The sequence below is a fragment of the Thrips palmi genome, unplaced genomic scaffold (assembly GCF_012932325.1).
Source record: "Thrips palmi isolate BJ-2018 unplaced genomic scaffold, TpBJ-2018v1 HiC_scaffold_2, whole genome shotgun sequence".
NCBI classification, from domain to species: Eukaryota; Metazoa; Arthropoda; class Insecta; order Thysanoptera; family Thripidae; genus Thrips; species Thrips palmi.
The window spans coordinates 3,193,825-3,221,243 of NW_023144629.1; the positions used below are offsets into that span (position 1 = coordinate 3,193,825).

At 62.5% G+C, this 27,419-nt stretch overlaps 1 protein-coding gene across 5 annotated transcripts; it reads right to left on the reverse strand.

The window, feature by feature from the left end:
- Positions 1 to 8,870: 8,870 nt before the first annotated feature.
- Positions 8,871 to 19,200, reverse strand: LOC117647165. Of its 5 annotated transcripts, XM_034388736.1 has the most exons (7): positions 19,185 to 19,200; positions 18,522 to 18,662; positions 14,362 to 14,564; positions 10,665 to 10,972; positions 10,068 to 10,389; positions 9,795 to 9,990; positions 8,871 to 9,666 (listed from the first exon to the last, which is right to left on the reverse strand). In XM_034388736.1, exons 3-7 carry the CDS (start codon positions 14,562 to 14,564, stop codon positions 9,397 to 9,399), a joined length of 1,299 nt encoding a protein of 432 aa, XP_034244627.1. In that variant the 5' UTR covers positions 18,522 to 18,662; positions 19,185 to 19,200; the 3' UTR covers positions 8,871 to 9,396. The 5 variants fall into 5 exon arrangements, with proteins under 5 accessions (XP_034244627.1, XP_034244626.1, XP_034244629.1 ...); XM_034388735.1 differs by lacking the exon at positions 19,185 to 19,200 and having other exon boundaries at positions 18,522 to 18,748; XM_034388738.1 differs by lacking the exon at positions 19,185 to 19,200 and having other exon boundaries at positions 10,068 to 10,326; positions 18,522 to 18,745.
- Between the last annotated feature and the right edge of the window lie 8,219 nt (positions 19,201 to 27,419).

Here is a 27,419-nt window from a genome sequence, read left to right on the forward strand (position 1 = left end):
TCGCGCGGGCTTTTGTATGAAAATGAAAATGCTACCACACTGCGAGTAACGGCGGCGGCAGCTTATTGGCAGAGTGGGGGAGGGGGGGGTCTTGTAGCGGAGCAAGAGTCGGGCGGCGCTACAAACACTGTCCGCCGGGAAATTAGACGCCGTTCGGGTGCAGGGCAAGCCGAGGCAAGCACGGCGTCGGGGGAGGGGGGCTGCAGGCTGGTTCCGGACGTCGCTCTGTCTCTCTCGCACTCGCGGGCCGGGCCGTACCGGTGCGACGGAGACAGAGCGACGAGTGTTCGGAATCCCCTCCGCTGGTTGAGCCTTGAGCAGTGCCCAAGATGCGGTCCGGGCCGCGGTTTGCTTCGGCGACGGGGGGCCGTCGTGGCCGAGGCCAGTGCCAGGCCGGTCCCGCTGCGCGCGAAGCGCGCGAAGCGGAGAAGAGTGCGGGTGCGGGTGCGCCGTTTGGGAATCTGCCGCCGTCCGGGTGATGTGTTTCACTGTCTCGGCGATGGCCGCGGGGATGGCCCCCCTAAGTACGGGGTCCCGGCGGCGCCAAGCGCGCCAAGGCGGCAGGCGGCAACGGCCTCGAGCCGAAGGGGCTGCTTTTAAAAGGCGCAGCCATCTGATTGTATTGCGGCTGCTTTTGAGGCCCTTGAGGCTGTCTTCGGCAAGCCCTTGGCAAGCCTTTGGCAAGCAAGCAGGGTGGCCTGGCAGCGCTGGCTCCGCGTCGCTGCACGGCCAGGACGACCCAATTAAGGTAAAATGCGGTGATGAGAATTGCACACGCAGAGAGGGCCCTACTCGAGCGAGACGGCGGTGGCTGCCGACCTGCCCTGCCCCACCCCGCCGCGCCGGGGGCCCGCCGCCCCTGCAGACTCATTCCGAGAGTCGTCGCTCTGTCTCTCTCGCACCTACACGGGAAGGTCCACGAGTGCGAGAGAGACAGAGCGACGACTCTCGGAATCAGTCCGCCGCCCCCGCTGTGCGCTGCGTGTGCTGCATCGCACGAGAGCATAATTTAGTGCCGGGCTCCCCCGAACACCACGCCGCGCTCCACGCCGCTACGCCGGGCAGGTCCTCACGCGCGGGCCGCGACGTGTACCCGTCTTATCTCGGCCTCGGCGGCGTCCTCGGCGGCGTCCTCGGGGAGCGAGCACCACCGCGCCGACGACGGCGGGGCGAAGGCGAAACAGCGAAACGGCCGCGCTCTCCTTCCCGCCTCCACTCACTCCCACTCCAGTGCCGTGTTCGCGACCGTGTTCATTTGCACTGCAGACTGATTCCGAGAGTCGTTTTCGTCGCTGTGTCTCTCTCGCACCTGCGCCCTGTGAGTGCGAGAGAGACGAAAACGACTCTCGGAATCAGTCTGCTGCTCTTGTCGGCGTGTTTGGTTGACCGCGCCCGGTGCTGCCGGCAGGATCCGCCTTTTCGAAAAGGAACTTTGCAACAACGCGCGCGTCTCTTGCGCGGCGCGCCGTCCGGGAGCGTGGCGCCCTGCAAGGCGAGCACGACGAGCACGGCCTGCAGGACGGCCAGCAGACTGACGTCGCTCTGTCTCCCTCGCACTCGTGGGGCGCTCCGCATAGGTGCGAGAGAGACAGAGCGACGAGAACGACTCTCGGAGTCAGTCGGCAGAGCGACGGCCGGGCAGGCCGTTCTCGCCCCGCTGGAATACTAAAACACCCCCGTCGCCCTTTTCCACCACAATTCTCTGCCCGTCCGTCCGTCCGTCCGTCCGTCCGCCTGTCTGTCTGTCTGTCTGTCTGTCTGTTGGCTGTAGGTGGACGCGCAGCCTATTGTGTAGGGGTTGGCGATTTATGAATGGTTTGTGATAAGCTGCACATAATGTCCCGATGCGGAGCCTCGCTGTGTGCGCGTGTGTGTGGTTTTGTGGCCACGTGTCCGTGTGTGTGTGAGTGAGAGAGAGAGAGAGAGCTAGAGAGTCATAGGACTCGCGGTGGCGCAGTCGGTTGGGAGGCCGGTTTTCGGCGGCCGAGATGCGGGTTCGACTCCCGACAGAAGCGTTTGAAGCAACGGCCGTTTTCCTTTTATTTTTCAGTGATCCGTTTTAACAAGCGTGCGGTTTACGGTTTGGGCCGTCGGCAGCGCCTGGCGGTCCAGATTATGGGCGTCGTTGGAGGCGGCGCGGCGCGGCGGGGCGGGGCGGCGGGGAGACCGTTCGACGACAAAAGAAAATCAGGGCCTTGCCGGCCGGCAGGCCGGAGAGAGGGGGAAGGGGGACTTTTTATTTTTATTGGTCACCCGCTACTCTGTGCTCGGCGACCATCGACCACGGTCGGGGTCGGGGCGCGGCCAAGGCGCGGCCGTGGTGGTAGACATCGCCACCACGCCTGGCTGCCCCCGACTGCCCCGCTCCCGCTCGGCACAGGGGCAGTGCAGCGTCCTGCGTCTGATGACCGCAGGGGGGAGGCGGCGGGCCGGCAGGGATCACGTTTGTTTATTGCCGAGGGGGAGACGGCCAGAGTGGCGACCCCGTCGGCCGGGGCGGGGCGGCGCGGGGAGGGGCGGGGCGGGGCGGGGCGGCGCGGCGAGGAGCCATGTGCTGTGTACCCCTATCAGCGCGGCCCCCAGTGATTAAACGTGAGGACCCGCACGTCACATTTTTCATCGATACATCGATCTCGCGTTAGTGTACCGACAGTGTGTGCGTGTGTGTAGCTAGTGTTCGAGTGTGTGCTGTGCAGCATGCATGTGAAGTTCGGGCGGCCGGTAGAAGTCACAAAGAAACCGGCAGCAGAGGGTCGCGTGACGCGCGTGACAAGACCGCTCCGTTAAAGGACCGTCTGTGACGGCCCGGTCACGCAGGTGTGGCACACGACAGCGGGGGCACGCGACGTGCGATACGTGTGACACCAGTGTGACGTCAGAGTGACGCCAGAGTGACGGGGTGCACTCACTCACCAGCGCGGGACGACGGCCGCCTTGTTGAGTGTGTGTGTTTTGGCCGCGTTTACTCGCGTATAGTCGGTTCGATCCGACGGAAAGTCAGTCGCGGTGGACAGTGTCTGTCAGCCAGTGTCGTCAGCGTCAGCCAGTGTCACACACGTGTGTGTGTGTGTGTGTCAGTATCGATTGGTCGCGACCCGCCCTGCCTGACCTGACGTTCGACGCGCTCCTCGAGGGCCTTCCGCCCTGCGACTGCAAGGGCTGATGCGTCCTGGGTGGGGGCGGGGTGGAACGCCTCTGTCAGCCACTTACCCGCCCCGCCCCGCCCCGCCCCGCCTTACAGGTGCAAGCCGACGGCGGGGCGGCCCTGCTGCCAAGCCTGCTGCATATTCGTAATGAAAAATGAAGAGGGCACGACGAGGGCCGTGGCGTTCATTGGGGAAAATGTATTCCTCGGCGAGGACGACGACGACGTCTGTCCGGCGGTACAGTCATAATAAAAGCGAGCCAGCCTTCTTCTTATTTCGTCTGCGGCCTTCGAGGAGGAAAAGGAGGAGGACGCACAGTGGGCCAGAAGACCGGTGGCGCGGCGGCCAGAACTCCAGACGCGTTTTAGCTCCAGAGTCGCTAAACAGGACTCGAACCTGCGACCCCACCAATGGATTCCTCGTTCGGAGAGCAATCCATTGGTGGGGTCACACGTTCGGTTCGAGTCGCATTTAGCGACTCTGGAGCTCGAAACGCGTCCAGACGTTTGACCGCCTGCACCGGTCTTCTGGCCCACTGTGGGTCGGCGACGACGAAGGCCAGCCGGGTGCATTCAAGAACAAAGACGAGGGCCCGACGCCCCTCGGATCCAAGACTGCGCGGCCCCGGCGAGGCACTCTGGAAATGACTCCGGCCGCGGTGGCGTATCACCCCGCCCCGCCCCGCGCAGCGCCGAGCTCATTTGGATGTCAAAGGACACGGCATGATCCCCGCCATTCGATTGGCTGGAGTGTCGCGCCGTCGCGTGCGCAGCGCCATGGCCGCGCCGCCACGCGGGATTAGCTTCTCCGTCGGGCTGCCTGTCTGGCGTGCGATCTGCGCCGAGTCGCGGGTTCGATACCGCCCCGCGCGGTCTGTTTATCTTCCATTTTCCGCGGCGTGGCCTCTGCCTCTGCCAGTGCGGACCCGGGGCCGGGGGTTGCGCCCCACCCCGCCGCACAGTGGGCCAGAAGACCGGTGGAGCGGCCAAAACACTAGACGCGTTTTCAGCTCCAGAGTCGCTAAACAGGCCTCGAACCGAACGTTTGACCCCACCAATGGATAGCTCTCCAAACGGGGAATCCATTGGTAGGGGTCACACGTTCGGTTGGTGTCCCATTTAGCGACTCTGGAGCTCAAAACGCGTCTAGAATTTTGTCCGCCTTCACTGGTCTTCTGGCCCACTGTGCGCCGCCGCCTCCACCATGACTGGCGGGAAGAGGGCGGCTAATGCAAGGAAAAAACGGAGCCCGAGGATTTGGTCCTGACAAACCACTATGCGCCCTCTGTGCCAACTACTCCAGCCCCGGTCCGCCCGCCTGCCCGCCGGCCTGTCTGTCTGTCTGTCTGTCTGTCTGTCTGTCTGTCTGTCTGTCTGTCTGTCTGTCTGTCTGTCTGTCTCCCGCTGTCTGCCGGCCTGTCTGTCGGCCGGCACGTGAGATACTGCAAACTGCACGCAGTGCCGCGGTTGCGTCGCGCGTTGTGTCGCTTTATGAACCGGAAGAAAGGAATCTAGAGGGAGGGGCTGCCGGCCCAGGGCTGCAGCCGAATGGCCCGGCCGCCCTGCACGCCGAGTTACGCCGCCCCGGCCGCCTCTAGTGCCGTCGGGCTGCACTAGAAAGGCCATACGGTCTGCGGAGTTAGCGCACACGCCGAACAGCGCGGCACGGTGGGCCAGAAGACCGGTGGAGGCGGCCGAAGTTCCGGACGCGTTTTGAACTCCTGAGTCGGTAAATGGGAATCGAACCGAGCGTGTGACCCCACCAATGGATTGCTCTCCGAACGAGGAATCCATCGGTGGGGTCACACGTTCGGTTCGAGTCCCATTTTGCGACTCTGGAGCTCAAAACGCGTCTAGAGTTTTGGCCGCCTCCACCGGTCTTCTGGCCCACTGTGACCCGGAGGCCGTCGTCGCGGAGGCTGCCTGCATGGCTGGCTGGCTGGCTGGCTGCTTGGCCCGGTCATTCCTTTTTACGCGCGCAAAAGTTGGTAGTATTCATCTCTGAAGGCCGCCCGGCCCACCCCATGCAGTGCAGCCAACTTGCGGCGAAAACAATCGCCATAACTAGCTTTTGCCGCCCGAGGTACACCCGCCGCCAGACCGCCACCCGCCGCGCTTAAGTTCGCCGACATATTTTTTCGCCCCCCCCCACCCCTCGGCAACTTTTTTTTTGGTCCTGGTTTTGAATTTATTGTTTTTGTCGCCATGAAAAATTCAGCACCGCGTAGGAGCGCGCGCGACGGCGGCGGCGTCGTCGCGAGCCCACAGGCTTGACCGCGCTTCCTTATTTTATCCGTTGCAAACTTTGGTCGGGCTGCGGCCTCCAGAAGGGCAGGGGGGGGGGGGGGGGGGGGGCAACACGCCGACGACGGGATGATGATAATGGTGCAATGAGAGAATTGTTATAAATAATAATGAAATTAACGGGAAATTGGGGCGAAAAGTGGCGCCTAGTCCTCGCCGTCGTGGCGGCGGTGGTGTTGACACGGGTTTTATTTCTCCGGTAATAAGCGCGGGTCGTCGGGGGCGGGGCGGGGCGGGGCGGGGCGCCCTGAAGTATGATGACAAACGATGGCATGGCACTGACGATCCCTCTTGTCAGCTCGTGTCTGTCCGTCCGTCCGTCCGTCCGTCTGTCTGTCTGTCTGTCTGTCTGTCCGTCTGTCCGTCCGTCCGCGTGTCGCCCCGCTCGAGGCTGCAGTCCTGTCTCTTCCCGCAGGAGTCATCACGGGCACGGCCTTTGTGGGCCCACCAGGCAGAATGCAGCGTTGCTCTAGTGTCGCCGCAATTTGGACGCGGCGTGGGCGTTTGGGGGGAGGGGTGGGGGGGGGGAGGGGTAGGGGTAGGGGGTTGGCACGGTGGTGCAGAAGAGAGGGGGCCGGGGGGTTGCAAGTTAGTCTGTTGGCTCGTCGTCGCTCATGAGAAAATATTGCTCTCATTCCGAGATGTGTGACGTTGCCGCACGCCAGAGGGAGTCTGGGGCGACGACGGTGGCGGTGGTGCGGAGTGCGGCGTGGCGGGGCGTGGCGGGGCGGGGCTCGATACAAAGTGCTTGACAAGTGTGCGCTCCTTGTTCCGTTTTTGCTTCCCGGTGGCACTTTTTCAGTTTCCCCGCACGGCGTTGCAGCAAGTGGCGCTTCGGGTGGCGTGACGGGGCTCCCAATGCCGAAGCAAGGCCGCACAGTGGGCCAGAAGACCGGTGGAGGCGGCTCTGTCACCCTCGCACTCATGGGGCGCCCCGTATCGGTGCGAGAGAGACAGCGCGACGAAAACGACTCTCGGTCCGCAGGAAGCATAGCAACACCTCAAGGAGGCCACCACCGTCACCCCTCCGTCCGTCCGGCCGGCGTCCGGCCGGCGTCCGCACGGAAAACGGAGAGAGAGATGTGAGGCGAAAAAAATATAGTATATGGAGGAAAAGAAAAGGAAGAAAAGGAGAGCCTTTCACACTGGTTTGATTTCTCATCGGAGCGAGAGGCGGAAAGGAGATTGCCGCCGTTGCTTATCTCTCTTTCCTTTCTGTCTGTCTGTCTGTCTGTCTGTCTGTCTGTCTGTCTGTCCGTCCGTCCGTGCCGCCTCGCTCACGCCCAATCACTTTCTTATTCTTTCTCTCCTTCTCACATGCTTCCCCCGGCGCTGCTGGATCGTGACGAGCTGCAGGCGCTCGTGTGTGTGTGTGTGTGTGCGAGCGCGCGTGTGTGAGATTGTGTGCGTGTGAGCGGCATCCGACGCTCCTACCACCCCTTCGGCAAGCTTTCATCCCTCATTTCATATGTTATTGATGACGACTCGGTGAGGGGGTGGTTGGGCGCGGTGGGGTGCCGGCGGCGTGGCCCGGCCCGGCCCGGCCCGCGCGCCTTTCCCGTGGGACTGGTTACGACAAAGTGATGACGGGGATGGACAAGCAGGTACTCCTCGCGAGGGTGCGTCGTGAATGCGAAGAGTGAATCCGAAGGCAGTTTCCGTCTCTCTCTCGCACTCACGGGGCGTCCCGTGTCGGACAGAGAGACGAAAACGACTCTCGGAATCAGTCTACGTTTGGTCTACGTACTGGTACCAGCGCCTACAACGCCTGCGGCGGCTTTGCGTGCTGGTTAACGCGCTACTCCGTCTCTCTCGCACTCATGGGGTGTTCCGTATGTGTGCGAGAGAGATAGAGAGAGAGCGAACCTGCTGGCGGGCAGTGCGGTCGCTTCTTTTCCTCTTCTGCGCCATTTACTGGAAGGCAAGCCTTGCAAGGGTCTGCCTTGCCCGCTTCGCTTTCTTCGCTCCACGACACTGTATCTCCGCGCTGCATCTCGCGCAAAGCGCTGCAAGTTTTACGGCGGCTTCTTTTGTCTTTTGGTGCCTTTGGTACAGAGATATCAAGTTAAGTTTGCCCGCGGCGTGATGGAGGAGGGGGTGGGGGTGGCAGGGGGAGCACGCAGGCACGCGGGCACGCGGCAGCGGAGGCAGCGGGGCAGCGCCCAGCAAAAGGCTGCGGGGATATTTCGGGGCGCCCTGCCGTGCCCTGCCCTGCCACGCCCTGCCGTGCCGTGCCGTGCCATGCCCCGCCCTGCCCAGCCCCGCGATTATTGGGATTCTGTTGAGTGACCCGTGCACGCAGACGCCATTTATTTCGGACCCAAATCTACAGCGTGCTGTACGTATTGATTGCAATTTTGATTAAAACCCGCGCCTGCCACCCCAAAAAATAGCGGAGTCCATGGAACTTTGTCCAAATTCCATGTAAAACATTAATTTTGTTTTGCAAAGAAATTAAATTTTCCTCGACAAAAAATATTCAAAATTAAAATTATACTCGCAAAAAACTACTTACTGTCAGAAATTTGCCCTACAAGGCTGCATCATGTAAGCTGGGTGGCACGACTAAAATTTCGGTTCCAGTGTGACAGCAGGCAGTGTGCGCGCAGCAGACTGAGAGTCGTTTCCGTCGCTGTCTCCCTCGCACCCATGAGGCGTCCCGCATGGGTGCGAGAGAGACAGAGCGACGAAAACGACTCTCTCGGAATGAGTCTGCCGCTGCTGGCCGGCCTGTTGTGTCGGTTCCGCGTGTGTGCGTCAGACAGCGTCGCTGCGTCAGCGTCTCGCAGGGCACTACACTGCTGCACGGCCCGCGACAATGTACGTGTCATGCTGCGCGACACTTAGGCCCTTGATTGATTTCACCCGCACGCCATTCATCACCCGGCAAAGGTTTGTCTACCAATTTCTTCTCCTTCTCCTCCTTGTCCTCCTCCTCCCTCCTCCTTCTCCTCCGAAATGCAGGCAATCTCACTACCAATAAGTTTTATAATTGTCAAAAAAATTTCTGCGCCACTTCGCGAAGTCTTATTAAAATCCTCCAGAAAATTTCCGATTATTCGCAAACTTGCATGAGAGGCACATTGAAAAAAAAAATGAATCCTCGTGGGTGCTGAGGCTACTTTGTGCCTAAAAAAAAAGGAAAAAAAACTGCCACTGCAGCCTCCGCCGCGCAGTCCGTCTGGTCTGAGGGAACAGGGAACTAACGGATGCAATAACACAAACATTTTGATTGTGTTTGCGGTGGCAAAAACGTGCGCCCCTTTCGAAAGGGGTGGGCGGAGTCAGCTGGAAAGCATGTGTACGTTTGGTTTCCCATCCTACTCGCTCAAACATGCGTCCTTGCTTGAGGAAAAGGCGGCCTGTGTGTGAGGGAGGCTATTGGCGAGGAAAGGGATGGTTCGCACCAAAACAAAGGCACACGGTTTCTACAAAATAAGGGCTCAATTTAATTCACGAATAGGATTAATATTAGTATTCTGTACGGAAGACGAGGGGCGTGACGTCACACACACTGGAAACAACTGAGGGCGAGTTCATCACGTCGTTTAAAAGCAAAGAAACATAACAAGCATTCCATAACGGTCATAGAAGACTCTTTTCATAAATCGAACTTGCAATAGAGGACTTTTAACATTAATGTACCTTTCAATAGAAGGTTATTTTCATTCATTTCTTTCAATAGAAGATTATTTTCATTAATCTCTTTCAATAGAAGACTATAAATCGATCATTCAATAGCAGATTATTTTCATAAATCGATCTCAACGACAACGAGTAACATATAAATGGCGACTTGAAATCCGAATTTCTTGGCGTCGTCCTTACAAGCCAACAAATCATTCACTGAGCAAGCTCCCCATTGCTTTTAAAAGAAAATTTTAACAGAGAGAGAGAGCTCAGTTTCACTCCACGTAGCTTAAAAGAGAGAGAGAGAGACATCATCTTCACTCGGCGTAGCAGGCCAGCGGCTTGTCGCCGGCCAGCAGTGTGCCGTGCTCCTTGTAGGTGAGGTAGGCGCAGTCGCCCGAGCAGACGCAGTTGCACTTGTCGAGCTGCACGCGTCCACACGGCTCGCGCCGCACCATGCTCCAGGGCTCGCCGTCGCCCACGTACATCTCCAGGGCCTTGTGGATGGCCTCGTGGTCCGTCGGCGAGAAGGGTCGAGGCCGCAGCGGCGCCACGCCGCCCGCGTCCCCGCCGCCCAGGTAGCTGTTCTGCGGGCCGGAGAGAGAAACAAACAGTGCGAGCGCAACCAGCGACCCTAGAGCTCAAAACGCGTCTGGTCCACAGTAGAGCACGCCCAACTTTTCCCAGTGTGTGGTCGCACGAGAGCGGTACCCACCTCCTCCGCGGCCTGGAGACGCAGCTGTAGTGCCAGCCCCTGCACGAAGACGCAGGCGGGCGTGAGGCGCTGCAGGCGCAGCAGGCACTGCTCGGCCAGGCAGCGCGACAGCTTGCCCGGCACGGAGCACGACAAGTACATGAGCACGTACGACACGTTGGCGTGCACGGACCGGGGCCACTCCACCAGGGCGTCTCTGCAAACATGGCCGTCAGCGACTCTGGAGCTAAAAACGCGTCTGGAGTTTTGGCCGCCTCCAGTCGCCATACTCACGCGCACAGGTCGAAGGCGGCGTGGTCGCCCAGCTTGTAGAGGTAGCGGCTGAGGCAGGTGAGCGTGAAGGGCGACCGGCGCGCGCGCGCCGCGTTGCGCAGCAGGGTCAGCTTGCGAGGGTTGTCGTCCGGCAGCATGTCGCCGTACAGCGCCTTCCAGTGGCCCTCCGACGGCAGCATGTCCTTGGCGCGCGACGCGGCCAGCAGCGCGTCCATCAGCGACGGCGGACGCATGACGGGGGCCTCGTCCGTGCCCAGGCCTGGCGGCAGGGACACTGTCAGCGACGCACTGCACAGTGGGCCAGCAGACCGGTGGAGGCCGTCTGAATCCCAGACGCGTTTTGAGCTCCAGAGTCGCTAAATGGGACTCGAACCAAACGTGTGACACCACCAATGAATTACTCTTGGAACGAGGAATCCATTGGTGGGGTCACACGCTCGGTTCGAGTCCCATTTAGTGGAGCTCAAAACGCGTCTAGAGTTTTGGCCGCCGGCGCTGGTCTTGCGGCACACTGTACGCTGTCAGTCGCAGACGGACTGAGAAAGCGCTCAACGGGTGGCGCGAGGCCCGTACCGTGGACTGGTGCGTGGACTGTACCGAGGTAGCAGGTGAGCTTGACTTGCGCCCGGATGGCCCAGATGGCCGACTTGGTCTTGACGTCCATGGACTCGTACTTGGGCACGTGCTCCGTGGCGGGCACCTCCTCCAGGTTCTTGCGGTCGAAGACGCAGGCCACCATGAGGAAGGTGGTGTCGAGGGCGTGCAGCAGCGCCGTGCGGTACTCGTCCACGATGGCGCACGGCTCGTCGGACGGGCTGGTGCGGCGCGGCCGGTGCACCAGCTCGAAGCACCGCGACAGCGTGGCCTTGATGTCGTCCAGGCTGCCCGTCGACGTGTGCATCATCCTGGCGGGGCGACATGTAAAGACAAGCAAAAGCGAATGCAAGGACAGGCAACGCACAGTGGGCCAGAAGACCGGTGGAGGCGGTCGAACCGAACGAGGAATCCATTGGTGGGGTCACACGTTCGAATTCTGTTAAATGTGAAGCTCAAAACGCATCTTGGGTTTTGACCACCCCCGACGGTCCTCTGACCCACTGTGCGACGTGTGCAACATCCTGAAATTCAGTGGGAGGTAACCGGGCCTTGGTGGCGGAGTTTCTGCCGCCGACAGCGTGTACCCTCGTGTAGACCTACACTGTAGGGGGCGCGGCACAATCAGTTCCCTGCTCGTGGTTATTGGAACTGCGGGGCCTCGCCTGTGGCCACAACTCCTCACAGTATCGCCGCCGCCCGGGCCGCCTCGCCCCGCCCGGCCCGCCAGCCACACCCATCCACTTGTCTCCAACGCCCCAAGTTAGCAGAGTTTGGGAGGGGCAGCAGCGCTTCCACCACGGCCTCGAGCACGGCGCCGTCCTGCCGTCGTCGTGGACCTGATTACGAACGACGAGCACCCATTGTCCGCCGCCTCCGCCGCCGCGGCCCTCTAGGCTTGTTACCCGGGAGTTTGACGGCGACCTGGAGCCGGGCCGTGCCGCCCTGCCGCCACGCGGCCAAGGCCAGCGCCGCGCTAGCGCCGAAGCGGCGGCCCGGCCCGGGAGTTTACTCTCCGAGGGGCACCAACGCGGACGCCGCGACCGCCTTCCCGCGAAGCAGGCGAAGCCGCCCGCGGAGAGTAATTGGTGCGCGGAGACAATTGCGTTTCTGTTTGACCAATCACAACACGCGGCGCGGCGAAGAGGCGAGCGTCGTCGTCATCTTTGACGTCATCGTTGGCGTCGTGTCGTGGGCGACGTCATCGTTGCCGACGTCCTCTTTGGCGTCGTCGTCGTAACAGCGAAGCCATAGCGGCAAACTTTGATTTTCCCTCCCCTTTTTGTGTTCCTCGCCCTTCCCCCATGACTCAGACTCGTCACCTCGAGTGAGGCCAGTGGCCCGGCCACGACATGTCCGCCCGCTTCCGGCAGGGCGGTACACTGTTTCCGAGAGTCGGCTGTCTCCCTCGCACCTATAACAGGCCGCCCCGCGAGTGCGAGAGAGACGGCGACGAAAACGACTCTCGGAACCACCAGTCTGCAGGCGGGGCGGTAAACTTTACGGCTTGAGAAGTCCCCTCGGCTGGTGTCAGGTCTGGTGTCAGGTCAGATCGAAGGCTTGTCCCTCGGCCACAACAGCGCCGCGCTTTCGGAGAGCTTGCCGCTCGGCTTGCGGCACGCCTCACGAGGACGACGAGCTCGGGGGGCTTGTCGGAGAGGAAAGCAGCAACGCGACTGGAACAATCCGCTGGACTAGGGGGTGCTGGCGGCGCACAGAGTTCGCGGTGGAGGTCGCCGTCGAGGTCCCCGTCGAGGTCGCCGTCGAGGTCCACCCCGTCCGCCAACTGGCCTCCCGGCTGGGCCCGCCGGGCGCTGGGGCTGGGCTCGTCGCTGGGCCACTGCGGGCAGTCTCTGCTTTTTGGCGCGCCGCTTGCCGCGCTCCATCACATGTGCATGAGGGCTCCTATTGGCGTCCCGGATTAGTGTCACTGCGAGGCGGAATCGCAAACACAGACCGAAGCCCGGTTGATTTTCGTGCCGATGATCTTGTGCGACAAAGTTGCGCGGGAGTTTCCGGGGAGGGGGAGGGAGAGGCCAAAGGCTTTCTCTCTCTAGCCTGGCGTGAGCCAACTTTCTTTTTTTTTTTTTTTTTTTTTGGCCTGCTGTGACAAATGCGCGCGTCGCGTCTCTCTGCACTTGGGCTCAGGGCAATCCTTTGCGTGCACAAATCCGAACCGCTCGGCTGCGAAACAAAGTTGAGAGAAAGCGACTTTCTTTTCTTGTCGACTGTGGCCGCGACCCAAAGTCGGCGTCCTCGTCGTCGTCCTCGACGCCGGCCTACTACAAGTTTTGATGGAACGAGAGTCGCCTCGCCTCGGCACCTATCATGTTTGGCGGTGAAGTGCAAACCATTCCGGAGGAGGTGGCCGGTGCGCCCCGCCCCGCCCCGCCAAACTTTGAAGCCGGCGGGTGCGCGCAGTGCAAACTTGATCCGGGCAGAAAGTATCACTCCGCCGGGCGGACAGGGCCGGCGCTCGCGGGGCACGCGGGGCAGTTGGAGTGAAACGGTTTAATTGGAGGCAGGGATGCAAGGACAGGCAGGACGACGACTCGGCTAACGACTCAACCGACGCGGACGCCGCTCTTTGGAATAATGAATTTTTGAAACGCCCCGCCTACAGTGCAGCGGGCAGACAACCCCTTACAGCCGGGCTCCCCGCCGCGCCTCCTGCCTGCATCGGCCGAAGCCCAAAGTTTGAAGGATAACAGAATCCGAGGAGAGTCTGCGTTGCCGCTCCGGCCGCGGGGGGAGGGAGGGGAGGGACTGAAGGAGCAAATCTGGGCAGTGTGTCCCCACAGTGTCCCCACGTCTCGCGCCCCGCTGCGTCCCGCGAGGACCGCTCCGAGGGATGGCCTTTCCGGCGTGGATGGATATGTGCTGGGACGTCGGAGACATGATGCACCCCACCCGGCGGACCGCCACGGACCGCCAGCAGGCTATACATCGCCCGCCACGCGACCACCCCCCGGACACTCTCACCCTCTCACCCCCCCCCTCTCTCTCTCTCTCTCTCTCTCTCTCTCTCTCTCTCTCTCTCTCTCTCTCTCTCTCTCTCTCTCTCTCTCTCTCTCGCGGCCACGACCAGTACCACGCCGGCGGCGGCAGCCTCTTCCGCCCGGAAAACAAGAAAAAAGCAACACAACCCTGTTGACGTCCAGATTTTCGGCAGAGTCAGTCAGTCAGACGATACAATAACATGCCTGACAGGGGCGGGGTGGGTAAGGTCATATGGAAGATAGGTCTGCGCAACCGAGATGCATGCTGGGAGACCGGGCAAGCCGGCAGGCAGGCTGGCAGGCAGGTAGGCGGTCCTCCGCTGCGGCCGGCGACGGATTCGGGAGGGATTAGCAGCCCGGTCTCCCAGCATGCATCTCGGTTGCGCAGACCTATCTTCCATATGACCTTAGGGGTGGGGCGGGGCGGGGTGGGGCGGGGTGAGTTTATGACGCGTGCAGCAAGCACCCCCGCCGTCGTTGCTGCCGCGTTGCTCGCTGCTGCCGTTTCAATCTTTTGCCACCGTCATCCCCTTTTTTGTTACTTTTACAACTCAATAAAAACGAGCACTTTTCGCATCAAATCAACACGTATTTTTATTTAGGCCGGCGCGGCCGGGAGGCCCCGGTCACTGTTATGTGCGCAAGTTTGTCTGTCGGGATGGAAAAAGGAGGAGGCGCGCTGCGGTCGTCTCTGTACTGACCTCGAGACGCGCACCAGGTCGCGCACGACGGCGTCCCAGGCGGACGGCGCCAGCGTCACCAGGTCGCGCAGCTTGTCCTCGAGGACGCCGTCGAAGGAGGCGGCGGTGGTCCAGACGAGCGGGCACTGCATGTTGCGGAGCCGGGCCTGCGCCATGATGCGGCCCAGCCAGGACGCGCGCAGCGCCGCCGAGCCTTCGCTCATCTGGAAAATGAAAATGACAGCGAGATTTAGCGCAGGGCTGCGGGGGAAGGGGGGGCGTTTCACCGTCGGTTTGAATCCGGGCGCGGGAAACGGCGAGGTGCTGGACGGCAGGCTCACCGCCGTCCTACGGAAGGGAGGCAATAATGCCAACGAGTGGGGTGGGGGGTGGGGGCGCGTTGGCCTCGGTCCCAAAGGCCGTGTGGGCAGAGCGGCCAGAGCGGGGCAAGAGAGGAGAGCGTTATTTGCCAGGGCGTCATTGCAGCCCGTGCACGGCGTGCAGCCCGACAGTGGCGGAGCGCCGGAGCAGGTGACCCGGCAAACACCCTGGCGGCACGGCCTGGCTGGGCACGGCCTGGCTTGGCACGGCGTGGCGGCAGCGCGCTCCAAATGGCTCCCCACCAGCATCACGACCTCCACCGCCGCCACCACCACCTTCACCACCACCCGCCCCTCGGTGCACCCCTTTCGCACCTGGCTTTGCAGCCGCCCCGCCCGAGCTGCCAGCCCGCGGGCTCGGCAGAACTACGTGTGTTAATAGAGGGAAACAATTACGACGGCCTTGAAGTCGGCCTCGCCGGAGTGGCTGGGCGTGGCGTGGCTGGGCGTGGCGTGGCGTGGCGGGGCGGGGCGGGGCGTGGCGTGGAAGCGCGGGCGGACGACCCTTTTTTGTCTGAGCGCCTCGGCCTTCTCGCCGCAAGACGCGCAGGAAGTCTCAAACTGCTGCCAAGTGATAAAAGTTTTTCCAAAAAAAAAGAGAGAGAAAGGGGAAAGTTTTGTTGCTTTTCAGCGCGCCGTTCAATCGGTGCCGCTTCTTATTTTTATGGCGGTTCCCGATTCGTTTGAACGCGGCGCTGGCCAGCACACTGTGAGGGTGGCCTCTCGGCGCCGCGGAGACTCTCGTTCCGGTGGCCCTGGCGGCGTGGCGCTGGAGGGCGCCCTGGAGGGCGTTGATAAGGCAGCAGCCCCTTTCATCATGCTGCCTGTTCCACGGTGTCCTCGGCCTGCCTCGGCCGCGCAGCGCACAGTGGGCCAGAAGACCGGTAGGGGCGGCCAAAACTCTAGACGCGTTTTGAGCTCCAGAGTCGCAGGACAAGCCTCGAACCAAGCGTGTGACCCCACCAATGGGTTCCTCGTTCGGAGAGCAATCCGTTGGTGGGGTCACACGTTCGGTTCGAGTCCCATTTAGCGACTCTGGAGCTCAAAACGCGTCCGGGATTTTGGCCGCCTTCACCGGTCTTCTGGCCCACTGTGCGTCGTTCCGGCGCTCTGTCTCTCTCGCACCCCTGCGGAACGCCCCACGAGTGCGAGAGAGACAGCGCGACGCAGCGGCCGAACTTGACAAATGAACCGCCATCGGGTCGACGTCGACGCCGGGCAGGCCGAGCTGGCAGTCAGCCCGGCAGGCGGCCCGGCATGCCTCCGTGCCCTTCAATGGGTCGGCAGCGCTGTTCCGCACGCTCGACATGACCCCCGTGAGCACCACGCTCGGCTGGCTCGGGGCCTCCTTGCCCGCCAGAGGGATCAGGCACGGACGTACGGACGGCGGCGGTGCAACGCGGCGTAACGCCAGAAAGCAACAGCACGGACGAGAAGAAGCAGCGGCGCTGCAGGTAGTTGAACCCGCGACCACGGCGGCGCTCGGTCTCGCCAATTGTCTCGAGGCGCTCCTCGAGTATCGCACGTCGTGCTTTTATTTTATTCCTCCCTTCGGTCCTCTGCCGTTTACAACCCCCAATAGCACCCCTCCCCCTCCGCGCCCGGAGCCCGGATCACCGCGCCGAGCGAGCGGGCGGTTCGGAACGCTCGTCGAATTTGTACCCCCGCCCCCTCAACGCCATCACCGTGCCGTGCCCTTCGGCGCGATCCTGGCCGCGACACGCCGCCCCGCCACGCCCCGCCCCGCCCCGCCCCGCCCCGCCACGCGCCCCAGGTGTGACCTGGACCAGCGCGCTGTTGTGCCGCCGCGGGGCTTCCCGCCGCTGTTGCTTGTTCCCCGGCGCCAGCACCCAGCCCTGGCCCAGCCATCGCACAGTGGGCCAGAAGACCGGTGGAGGCGGCCGAAACTCTAGATGCGTTTTGAGCTCCAGAGTCGCTCAATGGGACTCGAACCGAACGTGTCACCCCACCAATGGATTCCCCGTTCGGAGAGCAATCTATTGGTCGGGTCACCCGTTCGGTTCGAGTCCCATTGAGCGGCTCTGGAGCTCTGCACGCGTCTAGAGTTCCGGCCGCCTCCACCTCGGCCACGCCGCCGCCACTAAACCCCGAGCCGTTGCGCCGCGTCGCTGCGTCCCCGAGGGCCGTATGCAGAGTGGGGCGAAGCGAAGGCGAGGCGGGGCGAAGCGCGCGGAGCGACGCCCATTGGCAATATGACCCCGATGGGAGTGGGCTCTGCCCGGGCGCCGCCGTGCCGCCACCCCCTGGTCCCCGTTGGTCCCCCACGTCCCTGATGGCTGACATCACTAAATTTTCATACAACGAGGCCTCGGCGTCGTCATGTTCCCCCCTCATCAAACGCCGGCCATGTACTCCCGCCGCCAAAAAAGAATATTAAATGTCGCTTGATGCGATGGCGCGCGGCCCGTAACCGTTTTGCCCGTGTCACTGCGTGTCGCGCGGCGAGAGTGAGCGAGCGAGTCCCTGCGGCTTTTTTGCTCTCGCTGCGTCGTCAACCGCTTGTTCGACGGCGTGTCGCGTTTCTCTTTCACAGTGTACTGCAGGCCCGGCCCGGCACGGCCTGGCATGGACACGGCCAGGGGGAAGTGCTGCACTGTGCAGCCTTGCTGTGGACATAAACATTCTCACCGAAGCACTTGGTGGGCGAGCCAGGCCGAGCGCGGCGCGCGGGGGCTTGGGGCTGTACGCCGCAGCCCGGCTCATGTCCCCCGCCTCGCTGGAGGACTCCAGGAGGAGGGTGACGTCACCGCCAGAGGCAGCGCCACGCGGGTCCAGCAGACTGATTCCGAGAGTCGTTGTCTCTCTCGCATTCGTGGCGCGAGCCGTGTTGGTGCGAGAGAGACAGAGCGACGAAAACGACTCTCGGAATCTGTCTGCAGAGAGGCTCTGCCTACCCCCACGACGCCGCGCGCCGCGACGGCAGGGCGTCGGCCACTCCCCTTGTTTCGCCTCGATTTTTCAGCGCCTCGTCCCCCCCCCCCCCCCGCGGCCGTCCGGCCTGCTGCCGAAGCGCCGTCGTTCTGTCTCTCTCGCGCCGCGACGGCACGCCCCGTGAGTGCGACAGAGACAGAGCTGTCCGGAGCCAGTCTCCGGTGTCCTTCTGACGGCAGCGAGGCGGCAACGTCACGGCCTTGGTGTGCTGGATCTCATTACAACGCTCGCGTTATCGCCGGGGAATGCATTCCCGGACGGGCGACGGGCCGACGGACAGTCGCCGGGGACCGTCCCGAAGTCGCGACGGGTTGAGAACAGGGTGCTCCAAAGAACAATGACAGTTCCTATGAGAAATTTACGCGGCTGATGAGGTCCGGACCTCAACCACAACGCCCACTGTGCAACGGCGCCCTGGGCGTCCCCGCGACCGCGCCGTCAACAATGCAGCCGCGCGCAGTGGCTGCGGCGGTTCGGCAGTGCGACAACAATGACCTCGGGGCCGACGGGCCGACGGCCGCGACCGCGAGGTGCCGCGAGGCCGAAACGCCGAAAGGCGGCCACTCGGCCAATCCCCGCGAACCGCACCGGAACCACCAAGACCGTTTCCGCCGCCTCGGCCGGCTCGGCCGACCTCGGAGCATTCGCGGATTTCTCATACTCCACACAGCCCGGCCAGCCAGGCCGGCGGCGCGGCGCCGCTGCCGCTGTGCGATCGGCCCGGAAGGCCTCCGCCTCCCTTCCCTCCGGCGCCGCGACGTCCCCGTCGACCGGCACCGCCCGGCCTTGGACCTCTCGAAGGCTGCGGAGGCGTTGCCATGACGACACGCTCTGCTGCTGGTTGCTTACCGTGCTCGTCGTCAGCTCCGCGTCAGTACTCCGTGCTCAAGGGGTCGTCGTCGTCGTGGACGCCGGGCTGCGCGCTGCGCTGTGCTACGTCGGCTGCGTGCGTCCGCACCGTCCGGAGTGCCTGCGTGTTGTGACTGACGGCTGATGAAATGAGTCGGCGGCGTGGCGGGGCAAGCCGCCGGTTAGGACTGTTGTTGTTGTTGTTGGAATAGTGCCGCCGCCGCCCGCCGCCCGCTCCCCACCACTCCCCGGCGGCGGCGGCCACGTCGGCCGAGCAACACCCCGGCGGCCTGCCCTGCCCTGCCCGGCGGCGTGGCCGTGGCGGCGGTCGAACGGGCACGCCTTCGGAGGACGGAGGGACGGAGGGACGGAGGGAAGGACCAAGGGCCGTGCGTGTTTGTGGGAGGCCGGGTGCCGCGTCCACACACCAGGGAACCACCACACTCGACGCCTCGCAGGGCCAGCAGGCCTCCGAGCCATACCAGGGCGATCCGTTTTCACTCATCACTTGACTCAGAGTGGCCGAGAGAGAGAGAGAGAGAGAGAGAGAAGTGGGCGATCCTCCTGACTCGGTTCCCCAGAGCCCGGACCCGGGCGTCCGGACTCCCCGCTTCAACCCCCACGCCACCTCCGTGAAAATTAATGGTTATATTTTGTAAATACCTCTCGGCCCGGAGCTTGGCTGCTCCGCTCGCTCCGCTCGCAGCTGGTGTAGCGAAGGGCCGTAGGACGTGCGCGCGCCCTCGTTGTTCCGCCGTTTTACACTGTGCACGCGCCTCGCTTCACTGCCGCCATGTTGTTGCACTGAGATGAGGCGGCCGGCTTGCACGCGCAGCAGAGCGGTTCGGAACGGCGCTCGTCGCTCTGTCTCTCTCGCACTCGTCAGAGATAGCGCAGAATCACCGCCATCATTCGGCGCCTCAAGTACCGGAGTACCGGAGTGCAGCTTTAAGTGGGACGGGGCGCGGGTTCGACTCCCCGCGAGGGCAGACTCTGTTTTCCCGCTTTTATCGTCTTGGTGGAAAGGTGCGGAGGGCGCTGGGAGTGCGTCAGCCTGGGGGGGGGGTTCATCATCCGTTCGACAGACCGGGATGAAGAAAAAAAGCACGGAAAAAGTGCAGTGAGATATGCGGCTGATTTATCGGGCGTGAGTGTACAGGTGGCGCCCCCTCCCTCCCCACCTGTCATTGGCAGAGCGCCGCCGTGCCGCCCTTCAAGACCACGTCGGGAATAAACGCCTCCCCCCTCTCGGCACCCTGCACCCCTTCCGGCCAAATCGTTCCGTTTCCGGCCCTGTTGCGCGCGCCGGCCCCGTCGGCAGGGCCGCGTCGCCGCGTCAGGTGCAACTCGTGTTTACCTGGCTCATTAGCACCAGCCTCGCGACCCTCGCGACTGCGGCGACACGTTTTTTATGGCGTGTTTTTTTAACGCCGCCTGGCGGTGACGCGTGTGTTTATTGAAGCCACCCTGTTCCCCCACCCCAGAAAAAAGTGTCGCGTTCAAATCCAAGGGGATGCATTTTTGAAATTGCCTGAGTTGTCTCCCAAACTCAAGGGAATGCCTCAATTTTGTTCCGTCGCTACCCCGTGCGCGAGGGACTTGCAATGCCAGTGTGTCGCGCGGTCCGACGAGCGCGGGGTAGCGACGTTTCGATTTCCTCGTGTACCAGCGAGTCCCGAACAGAAACGGCGCTGTCAACCCCCTGCCGCCTGCACTGGGTTCCACGTCCAATGTACGACCACGGCGATGCCCTCGAGCGCGGGGTATAGCGACGGGTCAGCTCCTTTTCCGGTAAACGGTCGCGAAAGGAACCGACGACTCGTCGCGCGCAGAGCGTGGGGTATTGACAGTGTCATTTCTTCCGTGACTGGCTTCGGATTCGCACTGCTGCTCGTTTTTCGCCGGCGCTGCAAAGGGGAGGGGGTGGCTGTGCTTATTGGGTGGAAGCAACAGCGGCTTGGTCTGATTTCCGCGTTGCACAGGAGGGTCCCGGCACGCCCCGCCCCGCCCCGCCTCGCCCCGCAGCCCGCTCCGCGGCGCCGTCAAAGAAGCCGACGCCGTGCCTCGCCCCTTAGCGCGGCTCAGGTGGGCCCCAAAGCAGTCACACCGTGACGCACGCCGTGGTGGTGGTGGTGGCCTTCCAAACAGTTTGATTGAGAGATGACGAGGTTGTTATTTGTTCCTATTCACCACTCTCTCCCCCTCTTTTTACCTTTTCCGCTGTATCCCTCGTTGACTCGGCCACGGCGGTGATGCGATGGGGATTGGCGCTCTGGGGCCGAGGTGGCGACGTTGCGGTAGGGAGGGCCTGGGGGGGGGGGCACGCTTCCGTGCCAAGGTGCGCCGGGCTGAGATAGGATAGGACCCACCTCTGCAGGCCCGCCGGACGGGGTGGAGACGGGGTGGGGACGGGGTGGGGTCCGGCCAGCCGCCCGATTCCGGAAGACGGTTGCGTCGCTCTGTCTCTCTCGCACTCACGGGGCGTCCCGCAGGGGTGCGAGAGAGACAGAGCGATCCTTTGGAATCGGGCGGCAGGCCGCTCGCCGCGCCGGGAGGAAGCTATAAACTTAAATGTAGTACTTTGTCTCTTCGAAGAGGTGCGATGGAGCGGGCCGCCCTGCGCTCGCGGATTTTCCTCGCCTCCTCTTTCCCCTCCTTTTGCTTCCCTTTGCCCCTCCCCCCTCCTCTCTCTCTCTCTCGTCGTCGCCACTCTGGTGCCCATTTCCTCCTATACGGCCCGAGTCCCGCTCGCTGGCGTCACCTAACCTTCCATGCTTGTTTGTGTGTTCCAGGTAAAGGCCGATACCGAGTGAGACGGGTTCTCTCTCGCTGCGCAGCGGACTGCCGAGTCATTCAGAAGAACCGTTCGTCGCTCTGTCTCTCTCGCACCCTCATGGACAGTCTCGGAAATCTCGGAAATTTGCTGATTTTGCTGACTTTGGGTGGCCGCTGTGTCCAATCTATTTGCCGTATAAGGCCTCCCTCGACGCCCTAGTATTCTTAAGACCCTACTCTTTTATGCCCTGCATCGGGAAGACGTTGACCACAACGATTTTGGCTTTGACCGCAACGATTTTCCGACCAAGTTGGCCAAAAAGTGGCCGAATCTCGGAAATTTGCTGATTCTGCTGACTTTGGATGGCTACTGTGTCCAATCTAGTCGCCGTAAAAGGCCTCCCTCGACGCCCTAGTATTCTTAAGACCCTACTCTTTTATGCCCTGCATCGGGAAGACGTTGACCACAACGATTTTGGCTTTGACCGCAACGATTTTCCGACCAAGTTGGCCAAAAAGTGGCCGAATCTCGGAAATTTGCTGATTCTGCTGACTTTGGATGGCTACTGTGTCCAATCTAGTCGCCGTAAAAGGCCTCCCTCGACGTCCTAGTATTCTTAAGGCACTACTCTTTCGTGTCCTGTATCGGGAAGACGTTGACCACAACGATTTTGGCTTTGACCGCAACGATTTTCCGACCAAGTTGGTCAAAAAGTGGTCGAATCTCGGAAATTTGCTGATTTTGCTGACTTTGGATGGCCACTGTGTCCAATCTAGTTGCCGTAAAAGGCTTCCATCGACGCCCTAGTATTCTTAAGACCCTACTCTTTCATGCCCTTTATCGGGAAGGCTATTGACCGCAAATAGTTTGGGAGCGGTAGCCTCACAAAGTTGGTCGTGAAGGGTAAAAACATAATGATGATCGGGGGCCTTTTGCGGTCTTATCCGCTGGGGCCTTTTGGGGGCCAGTCCGAGCCTGGCTCGCGGCACACGCGCGACGGAGATGGACTTTAATGTCATCGCGCCGCGCCGCGACGCGGCACACTGTAAGTATCGAGACGGCGAGGCTCCCCTCCGAAACGCGACGCCTGATTAAACGACGCCGCCACTGAGTGCGGGGCTCCACGCCCAACGGGGCTCTGTCTCTCTCGCACCCCCGCCCGACGCCCCGTGCGTGCGAGAGAGACAGCGCGACGCTCCTCCCACCCCTATCGTCCCTGTCAGTCCATTTTGCCTGCAGAATGAAGCAAAGTGGAGGCGCCTTGAGACGTCCCCGCGGCGCCGCGGGGAACCGCGTCCGTCCGCCCTGCCGGCATGTCTGTCTGTCTGTCTGTCTGTCTGTCTGTCTGTCTGTCTGTCTGTCTGTCTGTCTGTCTGTCTGCCTGTCCGTTCGCACACCAGCATCGCCTCCCGATTGGATTGATTGTCGAGTCCCCCATCCGAAGGGCGCCGTCAGCCTGCCTCCGAAACAACGTCCCGTCGCTCTATCTCTCTCGCACCTGTACGGGACGCCCCGCGTGAGTGCGAGAGAGAGAGAGCGATATTCGGAGTGGCCCCGCTGGGTGCCGAGAACGAACGCGCGAAACAGAGACGTCAGCGCGATTTCTGTCGCCTTGCGCCGCGCAGCACCGCGCAGGTGGCGCGGCGGATCGGGATATCGGCCTTCAGGGGCTGCTCCAAGTGCGTCTCTCTCTCTCTCTCTCTCCCTCTCCCTCCCTCTGTCCCTCCCTTGCCCTCTTTCCCGCTCTCTCTCGGGGCGGCGGCGGATGCGCGCCGCCCGTGTGAAGATGGAGGTGGGGGGGGGGGGGGGGGGGGGGGAGCTCGTCCCGTGTTGTGTGTATTGTGGGAGTTGCCTGTTTTGCCCGGTTCGCCCCAATTCCGCACACACAACATGAGATGGGCCCCAGGTAGCGCAGCAGCAGCAGCAGCGCGCGCCCGCCTCCTTATACTGTGTGCTAACCCCTTGAGTTTCTTGGCCGCACGCAAAAACCGCAGGGGGAACCGCAACCGCGCCGCGCCGTGCCGTGCCGCGCCGCGCCGTGCCGTGCCGCACGCGAAGAGCGAAACTGCAGCCCAATATTTTTTCTAACGCCTCGAACTCCGACCGTCTCTCTCTTTGTTTTTGTTTGTTTGTTTTGACGGTTTTCATATTTTCGCCCCCGAGCTCCTCTCCTCTCTCTTCCTTCCTGAGATAGTTCCCCGGCCCCTCCGGCCGCCGCTGCAGTTGCCTGTGTGTCTTTTCTACTTTTAACGGCATGCTTCAGTTTGAGTGTGCACGCTGAAGCACTACTTGGCGCTGAGGGAGAGGCCAAGTTGCGGCCCGGCAGCACACTGATTCCGAGAGTCGTCGCTCTGTCTCTCTCGCACTCGCGGGGCGTCCCGTGTGGGTGTGAGAGAGACTCTCGGCATCGGGATGCGCCAGGACGGCCGAATCGGGGGATGCACTCTGCACTCCGCAGTGCAGTGCGCCGGCGGGCTGGCGGGGTGCGCGCGCAGTCAAGCAGCCGACGCGGCGGCCCGGCCCGGCTCGTCTGAAATCCAAAGCGTGTCCTCCCCGGCCGTGCCGCCAACTTTTCAACTCCTTCTTCTATAGTTTCTTTGCGCAACTCGTCCGCGGCCCGTCCGTCCCGACTGCGGCCCTCGAGCACGTCTTGCTGTACCGCCGGCCGCCGTGGCCGTTACCGCGCGCTGACGTTCACAGTGAGAGCAATCCATTGGTGGGGTCACACGTTCGCTTCGACTCCTGTTTAGCGACTCTGGAGCTCAAAACGCGTCCGGCATTTTGGCCGCCTCCACCGGTCTTCTGGCCCACTGTGCGCCTGTTTGTGCGCCTGCTTGCATCCTTTGCGGGTCACGCTCGGGGGTGCGCTCCGCTGCACCGGATGACCAGGGAGCGTCTAAAGTGGGCGGGGGCGGCGGCGGGGGCGTCCTGGAGTCCCAGACGGCGGGGGCGGCGTGGCGGCGCTGGTGGCGCGGGGGCGGGGGAAACTTTGAGCGCGGGACCCGAAATTGACTTCCGCATATGTGTGGCAATATCAGTGCCGAGTGGAGAGCGTGGAGGACTCCGCGACCACCCGGCGCCATGACCCCCCCCCCCCCCCCCCCCCCCCCTACCCCAACCCCTTACCCGGAAACTGGCCCGTTTGGACCGTTCGGCTCTCCACGAAGACCACCCGGACAGCTGACCGATGGAAACTGCAGGCAGGGCCGCGTCACGAGGAAGATTCTTCCTGTGGCCGTTGCCGTGCCCTGGAAAGTTTCTGGGAAAATTCCCGAAGTTACACACGAAAATATCAGAAACTTTTCGTGACACCGGAACAATGATAATTTTTTTGGAAACATGCTTGTCTTTGAAGCTTAATGCACAAGGAGAGAACCTGTCGCTCTGTCTCTGTCGCACTCATGGGGCGGTGCCGTGCAGGTGCGGAAGAGACAGAGCGACGCAAACGACTCTCGGAATCAGTCTGCCGGTAGTCCTGCCTCCTTCCGATAAATGCGCCCGGTAAAGTTTTACTCGCAGAAACCGAGGCCAATCGATTCGCTGCTGACCCAGTCGTCGTCTCCTCGTCTCTCTTCTTTTCTCAGACTAATGCCCCGCCGGCACGGCTCGACACGCCACGGCGCGCGCCACGGCAGGGCGTGGCGAGAGCACGGGCCATCCGGGGCCAACCCAGCGCGGCGCGGCGCGGCCCGCTTCGACCAGATAAACTACGGCAACACAGAACAAACCTGATTCCGCTAACTTCATTTACAGGGATGCCAACCGCTACTTTTTCTCGCTGCCGCGTTCCTCCTCTTTCACTCGCTCTCTCTTTCTCTCTCTCTCTCTCTCTTCCTGCTCTTCTTCTCCTCCTCCTCCTCCTCGTCCTCCTAGAGTTTTGGCCGCCTCCACCGGCTTCTGGCCCACTGTGAGGGGGCGCGGCGTGCACCGCGCTCGCTGTTACGCGCCCTCTGGCTCGCCTCTCTGGCCTGGATGTGCGGCGTGCGGCAGGAAGGACCGTGATTTAGGACGCGAATGGATGGCGCGACCAGAAGTGCACCGCGTCCGCGCGTCCACGTGTGCACTTGTGACACACGTGGACAGTGTGTGTGTGTGTTGGTGTGTTTGTGGCGTGTGCACGCGCGTGTGCCTGTCTCCAACGCGCACGTGTCACAATTTTTTCGGCGCCTCCCTTCTCCTCTCTCTCTCTCTCCTTGCCATGGTCATACAACGTCGATTCTTCGTTTTATTCCCCGCGGAGTTGTTGTTGTTGTTGCTTTTGCTGTTCATGTTTGGCGGCTTACAACCAGCTGCCCTCTGGACACGAAACAACGGCAACAGCGGGGGCAGCGCGGATGGCATGGCTTGCGCATGGCGTGTCCGTGGCTGTCTACCGGAGCGCGGCCGGAGCGATGAGGGGTCGGTATGTCTCTGTCCGGGACACGCGGCGCGCTCGTGTCAGGTGCAGGGAGGGGCGGGGGAGGGGAAGGCGGAGGGGGAGGGGAGGGGAGGGGAAAGAAGGGAAGGTTTGAGGGCTGCCGGTCCGAGCTGTGTTGACATGGATTAGATCGTGGCAGGGCGGGCCCTCACTCGTGTGTGTGGGGGGAGGGGCAGAGAGAGAGAGAGAGAGAGAGAGAGAGAGAAAAGGAGATTGTCACCATGACGCTCTAGCCCGTAATGGTAATGGTGATGTGGGATAGGCAACACGCTGCCACCTGCGCGGGCGGTTTGCCTGCCGTCACGGCGTCTCCTTCTCCGAGTCGACTCCACGGCCTTGGGTCTACTCGGTCTACTCCTCCTTCGCCGTCCTCCTGGTCCTCGCCGTCGGTGGTCCCCGGGGGCCTGCGCCAGGGCCGGGCTGCGTCGGGGCCCCCGCGCCGCGCCAGGCAGTGCCAGGCATCCAGCAGGCCGGCAGCCACCCGCTCTCCATGCCATTGTTTGCCTTTACAACAACCGATAATGTAGTCACAAGAACTTGGAGCCGGCCCGCCCTGGGGCAGGCGGTGGCCCTGCTGGCCCTGCTGGCCCTGCTGGCCCTGACGGCCCTGGCGGCCCTCGGGCAGGGTGGAGGAGCTTCCTCCTCGGCCTTTGCATGACCTCTGCTGCGTGTGAGGGCGGCGTGGGCAGGCCCGCCGCTAGGACGCGTTCACGCCCAGCGAGGCCCTCCCCGCCGCGCCCCTCGGGCGACAGCCTTGGCGACAGCCAGCACACTCATTCCGAGAGTCGTTTTCGTCGCTCTGTCTCTCTCGCACTCACGGAGCGTGCCGTCGACGGTCGGGGTGCGAGGGAGACAGAGCGACGGAGACCCTGAGCGGAACCGCGCCGCTGTGGGGCAGACTCACGTCACCGTCGCCACACTGGGCGATGCTGATGGGTCGGGACCGCGGCGCTCCACGCGGCTGGGGCGGGGCGGGGCGGGGCGGGGCGGGGCGGGGCGGGCAGGGCGTTCCCCGCGGCCTAATGGCATCTGGCGCCGCCCCGCCCTCCCCCTCGCTGTTTTACGCGCGACATCGAAAACCGGGGCCCTCGCCGCAAACTGCTAATGCATCCATGGCGACCGTTCGGCCGTTCGGTTTCGGTTATAGGTCCGCAGTGCCTGGCGGAGCCCGGCCACATTCGGCAGTGCTGCGGTCCGCTGTTCGGTTCGCTTCGGTTCGGTTCGCTCTTGCTGCAATTACATCGGCAATCCGGGCAGCAGGGGCCACAGCCAGACCCGCCGCACAGTGGGCCAGCAGACCGGTGCAGGCGGCCCAAACCCCGGACGCGTTTTGAGCTCCAGAGTCGCCAAACAGGACTCGAACCGAGCGTGTGATCCCAGCGTTGCTGTTCAACTTAAAGGTGTCGCAGTTGTAAGTATTATGCCCGGAGTCGCGTCCACCTCCTCTGGAAAGCACTTGGTTGACGAATCGGAAACCGTCATACATGCCCAGCCGCTTGGTCCACGTGCGTCTTTTTGCGGAGTAGGGGCGTGCTTGAAGCACGCAGTTTACACCGCGTTGAAGGCAGTAGCCGGGTGAGAGCCCTCTTTCTCTTTCTCTCCTCTCTCTCCCTCTGCAGTAGCGCGCCGTTTAACGAAACTGCCCGGCCCGGCGCGCCTTGCAAAGTGAACAAAGTTGGGACTATTTGGTGGCATTCATGGGCTG